This window comes from Rhea americana, unplaced genomic scaffold, assembly GCF_003343005.1.
Source record: "Rhea americana isolate MKP2758 unplaced genomic scaffold, rheAme1 scaffold_42, whole genome shotgun sequence".
Classification (NCBI taxonomy): Eukaryota; Metazoa; Chordata; class Aves; order Rheiformes; family Rheidae; genus Rhea; species Rhea americana.
The window spans coordinates 4,776,215-4,783,642 of NW_028186557.1; the positions used below are offsets into that span (position 1 = coordinate 4,776,215).

At 50.0% G+C, this 7,428-nt stretch overlaps 1 protein-coding gene across 2 annotated transcripts in view; it reads right to left on the bottom strand.

Moving 5' to 3' along the window:
• The window catches only part of PELI2 (pellino E3 ubiquitin protein ligase family member 2), a 78,874-nt gene extending 78,611 nt beyond the window's left edge, over positions 1 to 263 (bottom strand). The window contains exon 1 of one of the 2 annotated variants that reach the window (XM_085315089.1): positions 92 to 263. In XM_085315089.1, coding sequence (XP_085171215.1) covers positions 92 to 144 — 53 coding nt within the window. In that variant the 5' untranslated portion in view covers positions 145 to 263. Of the gene's footprint in view, positions 1 to 67 lie in introns of both variants that reach the window. The other variant, XM_085315088.1, reaches the window with a different exon arrangement.
• Between the last annotated feature and the right edge of the window lie 7,165 nt (positions 264 to 7,428).

Here is a 7,428-nt window from a genome sequence, read left to right on the forward strand (position 1 = left end):
CCGCCGGCGCTGCTCTCTCAGGACGGCGCCCCCGCCGCCCTCCGCGCGGGCCCCCCGCTGCGCTCACCCCAGCACCACCAGCTCCCCGTACTTGACGGGCTCCTTGTTGGGGGCGCAGTGCTCCTCCTGGCTGGGCGAAAACATGGGGCCGCCGCGAAGTCACCCGCCGCCGCTACAGTCCCATCCGCCGCGAGCGCGAGTCCCGAGCGCGGCCCGCGCTGCGCCCCGCACTGAGCCGGCGGCCGCCCGACAACGGCCACTACACCCGCGGGGCGGGCGGCGGGGGGCGGAGCGCCGAGCGGGACGTACCAACCCGCGCCGCGGGGGGGGGAAGGGGGGCGGGCCGAAACGCCGCTCTGCCCCCGCCTCCCTCCGTGCGCACGTGGCCCCGCCCGCAGCGCTCCCATTCACTAACCCGCGGAAGGGGGAGGGGGGGGACGAGCTGGGCGGGGAGCTCTGCGCCGCCCCGCTCCGCCCCTTTCCCCTTCTCCTCTGCCCCCCCCCCGCTGGGCGCGGGTGGTACGGCCCGCTCTGTTATGTAAACATAGAGTAAAGGGGACGGGGCCGCTCTTAAAGCGGCCGCGCTCCGGCGGGCCCGGCGCCACCTCCACCCCGGAGGGGGCGGGGCAGGGGGCGGGGCCGGGGGGGTCTAGAGCGCCGAGGGTTCTAGAGCGCCTCGCGGGGTTCCAGACTCCTTCTCCCTGCGGGAGAGGTTCAACGCAGCCTACAGCAGAGGCTGGCTTCTGAAACACAGAGAGTTCCATACCCACCATTGCGTTCTAGATTCCCCATGGTACCCTTGGTTCTTGGTTCTAGGTCATACACAGGTTCTAGAGTACACATATAACATATTCAGTGAGTCACAGGAGGGATGCTGAGCAAGAGTTTAATAGTACTGTCACACCCTATTCAGATTCTTGTTGAAGTATTCAGTGTCTGGTTCAGAACTGCCGCCAGCCCTCCCTTCCAAGAGATGTATAGCAGCCTCCTGCTTGGACAAGACTTCAAATGTGTATATATACATTTAAAAGCTTTAATACTAATTTTTCTACTTTACCAAGAAACATGTAGAGTCCTGCAAACAGATGACACCGCAGGCAGACACTCACAACCAACCACAGCATCTCTTCCTTACCACGCATTTCCACCTCTCTGGCTTGATCTATAGAAGCTGCTTTTATTTGCTACAGTGTTGATTATGTAAACCTCCACAAAAGCCTTCCCCAAACGTGAACTGCCACATCACTTAGAAAATATGCAGCGGACCACGGGGAGAGGGTTGGGGCTCTAGGTTCCAGCGTGAACTCATTGTGATGGTTCTACGTTGTGCATAGGCGCTACAGCATACCTTGGGTTTCTAGATTCCCAAGTACATGTATTGCGATAGTTACGGGTCACATGGATATTCTAGAGTGATCTGTGGGGTTCTAAGTTCCAGCATAAAGTCATTGAGATTTTTCTAGGTCATGTACAGGTTCTAGAGCACACCATGGGGTTCCAGATCCTTCATGCTCTTTCATGATGATGGTTCTAGGTCATGCACTGGGGGGCAATCTGAGTGGCCTCCACAGGGGTTCTAGGTTGCCTTCTGCCTGAGAGGAGGGTTCTAGGCTGCATGCAGCATATTGGGCTCTATAGCGCTGTCTGGGCTGCCGTTTCCAGCTCACCTCCCAGAGGTCAGGGGGCTCTAGATCTAGAGCTTGGTACTGAGTCCTGCCTCACTGAAACCTTTCCCTCGGACCCAAGCTGCATTTTAGCTATGAATTTTCCCAGGACCGTTTATTTTCTCTCATTTCAGACAAAGAGATGAGATGGAAAATCCCAGCCAATCTTGCCGGTCTGCGAAACAGAGATCTTCCCAGGGGCTGCATGAAGAAGACAAGGTTTTGTTAAAGACGGAGAGCTGAATTATTGCAGATTTATCTTCTTTATTGCCCTAACGAAATAGAAAGGAAAGCCAGGCTGTAAGTCACCGTCAAAGAAAACAAATGCAGTCCAGCAAGCTGCGTGAAAAACCAACCTGCCAGCTGCACCCATGCTTCAAGAAATTTATGAAAAGATAGCGGACACTGGAAGTCTACCAGAGACTCACTGGGGCCCACGGACAGTGGGAGGGTGAAGGAAGACTTCAGCGAGCTAAAACCATGGTGGACTGGCTGAAGGACCTCCCTGCCCCTGTCTGCACTGGGAACGGGCTCTGGAGGTTCCCGCACCAGAACCATCTTCAGCAGGAACGGGTCTGGCGAGCCTCTTCGCCGCAGCCACCGGCTGCAGAGGTTTCAGCAGAAAACAGTAAATTGGCAGAGCGACGAATTGCTCCGGGTGAGACGTTGTTGGCCCAAAGTTTCCTAAGAGACAGAAGGTGAAATGGCTGCGTTATTATATCATTGTTGTATTAGATATTTTATTATTGTCATATTATTGTGTATTATACGTCCCCCAGGGAGGGGAAGAAGCACCCTTGACACCGGTTTCTGAAGAAGCCCCACGAGCAAGCTGGAGAACAGTGGCCCAATCCATCTGATTCCTGCACTGGGCAAATTCGGGGAGAACGTAACAAAAAATAGGTGAATACAGATATCCAGGGATGCGTTTGATAAATATGATGCACAGGGGAAATGGCAACGGGGAGTTTGTAGAAAGAAGTCGGAGTCTGTAACACATTCATATGCTTTGAAGGAGCCGATGCAAGCGATGGGGAAGGTGGTTGAACGTCTACCACGCATTTCACAAAAGCTTTGTTGCCGCAACAAATTTCAAAGAAACAAAAGTAGCAGGAGATGCAAAGTGCTTCATGGATGAGCAGCCRGCTCAAAGAGAAGCCAAAGGCTAGGAATGACTTCTCCATTTTCACGGTGGGGAGAGGTTACTGCCAGGAGACCGTGGTAGTGCTGGGGCTCCTTGGCCGGGAAGCTTACCGTAGTAGTTTGCTGAAAGGCCAAAAATTTTAAGCCAGCTGCAAAGAGTTATAGAAGGATCCAGCAAGAAAATGACCTAGGAAAGTACGTAAGAGAAGATGAGCTTAGCTATAACTGTCTAATGACTGGCTCTAATTGAGCTGTTATCGTTCAGGAGAGACATCTCAAGATTTTGCAGTCACCGTGGATCCTTCTCTTAAAGCATGGGCTCAGAGATCAACAGAAGTCTAAAAGACAAATAAAATGCACACAAAGGCTTCTGCGCTTAAAACACGTCAGTCTGCTCTAAATAACTGGGTTATTCTAACAATATCTCGGACTTCTCCCTAAAAACCTTGCTTTGATAGGGAGCAGTGGGAAAGGAACCCAGCAGGGCCCAAAGTGGTCTTATAACTGCATTTGACAGTATAATTTGCTAAGTGCCTTGCCAGGAGCTGCTGGCGAGCTGCTGGGCTGCCGCTGCCCCAGGAGCCTTCAAACCGGAGTGGGAGGAAGAAGAAAAACAGCAGTCGGGCGCAGATGCCGGGAAGATGTCGCAAAAGGAATGACGTCCTGCAACGTCCTGCTCCGGTAGCTGTTCTCCAGCCTCCCTCCCCGTCCTGGGAGCTTTTGCAGTTAGATATGGGCAATCATTAAGCCGTTAGCTTTGTAAGCCGAAAGGCTCGGCATCGGCCGAGACACCGGTGGAGTTGGCACCGTTATGGGCTCTTTAGCAGACAGATGGCCCAAACTCCATTTCACTGCAGTAGGATAACGATGGAGAAATGCAATGCTGGTAGCCCCCACTCGCTACAGGCTTTCGCCGCCGTCGTTAGGAGATGAAGATGCCTCATCCCTCATCAGATAATGCCTTTCGTTAACGAAAGAGCAGCCTTCTCCTGGAAGAGTTTGACAAATCTGCACCTTCTAGTCCAGAAAAAAAGGAACTGTTAAGAGACGCATTGCTGAGATTTACTAGTAACATTAAATTAGGGGAAATTCTATATGAAAACACTACAAGAAGCCACAAAGACCATGAGACATTTTTTTTTTTTTTTACAAAAAGAGCTCACATATACCTTCTGTCACCATTAAGAGACGTAAGATGAATGAAAAAAGCCTTTGCGCTGAAAGAAAATCAACATGGATTCATTGCTAAGAGAAGCACTAGCAATCATGTATATAGCATGTATCCAACTGAAGCAAAGGAAAATTCATTATAGCAGAAGCAGAGAGAGCAGGAAACCATTTGCTCATAAAAATAGCCACCTGCCTTCTGGAGTTAAGGACTCTCCGTTTCAGATGTTGGTGTCAGACCAAGGCAGCCAGTTGTTTCTTCATGGAAGTGAAAACAACCTTATAAATCTGCATYCGGATAAGAAGAAACCAGTGGCGGAATCTCATGGACTTTCCAGGGGAAGGACGAGGTCCTGCTACCCTGGTTCTCCAAAGGCCAAAGCCAATGCAAGCAAGCGTCCAGCTCCTCCTCTGAGTCGCAGCAGGGCTTTCGCTAAGGCAAGGCAACAGAGGAAAAACTACGGATGTCTTCATCTTGCTACACGTAATAGCAATAATAGCTTTAAAGCAGCATTTAGGGGGCTTTGGGCTGCCTTTTTTTTTTTCTTTTTTCTTTATATAGTTGCTTATTCCTGCTTTGACTCCGTGCAGTTTCCAGCAAGACGTTCACAGAAATGCTCCTGCCTCCCCCAAACCCATGCCAGCTCGGTGCTCCCAGGCCTCCTCAGCACTTCCTTTGCACCGCGGGACGTGCCCGGCGTGGCCCGGCGAAGCGGGCCAAGGCGAAGGAGACAGTCTTTTGCGTTTTCTCTGCTCCTCCTGTTTGCAATAGCGAGAGGGGACGTTGCCAGCYGAGGGCGGCTTCAAACTTCCAACACACGGAGAGGTGCAGAGCAAACATCGTCTTCAGCATTGTCAAAGGCAGCAAGGGGAGAAACTCCAGAGYGGCTCCGAGGAGAAAGCTCCCACGTTCCTGAGATTCCTCCTCAAATGCTCTGCAGACAGACTTGCATCTTTATTTATTTGCCAAAGCCAGGAAAGCTTCCAAATCCCAACCTGCAAAGCCTCCCATTAAAAAAAAATAAATAAATAAAAAGGGAACTATCACACACACCCTACCAAAGGCAGCTTGTCGGGGGYGTCCCCCACCGGCACGCCGCTTCCCAGGCCGGGTGCCGGGTATCAGCTTTCGAGTGGCAATTGCAGCTGTAGGTCACATCTCGAGGATAACGTGCTCTTCACCTGTGGGGAAATTCAAGATGGGAATAAACTGCAATTGCTGGGAGCTCTGGTGCAGCCGGGTCCCTTGGCCAGGCTCTTTCACAGATTTTTTTCTTGTTTCCTGCCAGCCCTAGTGCGGAGCAGCAGCTGGTTCTGTGTTGTGAAGGGAGGACACCTCTATCTGCTCATATCTGCAGCCAAGCCAACCTGGGCAAATGCGTTCTTGCCTGTTTTGAAGCCTTTATACAGCTGACATGAGTAASTTCAGGTTACATGATTTTGCGATGTGGTCTCAGGACTTTCTAGCAGAGACTTGATTTTTGTTCCTTCTTGTTTTATTATCTTGCTAGAGCTTAAAAAGCCATTGACCTTGCAAGCACACACTTACCCTTCTCTCAAAGCACTTCACTTTGTCTTGGCCAGTTATTGTCAGTGACATTAGAGTAAGAGAAAAAAAATCAGAACCAATGTCTATTACTTGTTTTAACCTAATTTGAAATGTCCTGAACACTCACTCTGTTGACCTGGAAGATGGTCAAACCCAGCACTCGCAGCAATCACCTTTTCAGATCTGAACTACTCTAACTCGTTGTACCCTTGGAGGCACACGCTCTCAGACCTATGGATGAAAACTGCCCAGCCAAGGTAAGGCAAACAGAAAATAATGATGGACAAACTGTGTTTCAAAGACGGGAAGGTCCCTAGGGTCATCTAGGTCTGTTCTTTGGACTGTGCAGCYTCATCGTATATAAGCAAAAAGCGCTTGTGGAGAGAGGTCTAGCAGATCCTGTTTTGCAAGTGTTGAAGTGTTAATGGTTCTCATCGAGGTACAATCTTGCACTACTGGCGCAAAAGAAAAAAAAAMTATTCCATTTAATTCACAGTTTTCCCCATTCAGATCTTCCTGTTGCTCTAGTTTAAARGGTTAAAAACAGCCCAGYGCTGAAGTCCATACTGAAATCTGAAATGAAGCTCGTTCATTTAATTGTCAATAAGGCTAGAGACTTCTAGCAAATGGAGATGATGGACAGGACTGGCTGACATACACTGGGTGAAGCTGATGTCACTSTAAGGGTCATGAGAAAAGTTGGTGTCCAGACGTGGCTCTGAGGGCACAAAGACCTGACCAGCTCCAAATGCTGGAATTTAGAGGAACCCATGAGCAGCCCAGATCCATCAAACAACTTGGAGGCAAGAGGAGAGATAAGTTTCCCCACCCTGTATCTCTTCTCTTGCCCTCTCCCCATCCCAACCTTTGTTGTATCTGGATTTTGTACCAAGACACAAGTCTACTCCAAACCAAAATGCTCCCATCACCTCTTGGTTATCATCTTCGCTGCATGAACGTAGACTGTGCAGAAGGGGTGAGGGCAGGTGCTTGAAGGCCCTCTGACGTGCCTGGTTCCCATGGGAAAGCCTTTGTGCCTTTGAAAGTCTCCCCTTCTGGGTGCACATGTTGCTTTTGCTTGGAATTGAGCTGGCTGACAGACAGCACGCTGCCTTCCCCAGCCTTCCCAGCCGCTCCGCTTGCACATTGCAGCCAAGCCCTACTGCAGATGTTATCAGGAAAGGGAATTATTTGCTACTGGAGAATRTATTTGTGCCTCACAGCTATTCGGCTGCACAAATACGCAGAGTGTTGCTGATAACTCACCAAGGGAAGTCTGGAGAAAGGATTCTACAATGAGACATTTTTGCTTGTAGAGTCTCATTTTATGTATTTCTGTTTCCTTCCTTCTTCTCTGCCCCCCAACCCGTCCCTCTCCATTTACATCTAAATGGGATCTCTGTTTCTTCTGAACCAGGGCTTAGTCGCTTTTTCCTCCTTGGTTCGGTTCGAGTCTTCTAGCCCAGTGTCTGAGAGTGGAGCCGTTCTCCAGGGAGAGCCAGGTTTCAGCAACAGGCCGGATTCGACACAACTCAGCTTCTACAGGTGCTCACAGTCCACACTTGGAATGACTTTTGCACACGGATTTGTAATCAAGCGAGCCAAACTTCCTTATTATAAGCACCGAAAAAAATAAATTCCTATCCCCCAGACACAACCCACATGCCAATATCCATGGTATTTAACATTATAAAGATCCAGGATCGAGTCCATCTCTAATAGCAATGTGCCCTGATGTCACCAGGAGACTGAAAGTTCATGTAACTTCAGATGAAGAGACACTTTGCGAAGAACCTCCTCAAACAAGGATGTTTTCAGTTCCTCGTTCCAGACCCTGTCTCGTGCAGATGCTCACATTAGCTCCAGGAATACGTGAGGAAGCCTGTTCATTAACTGATTGATTTC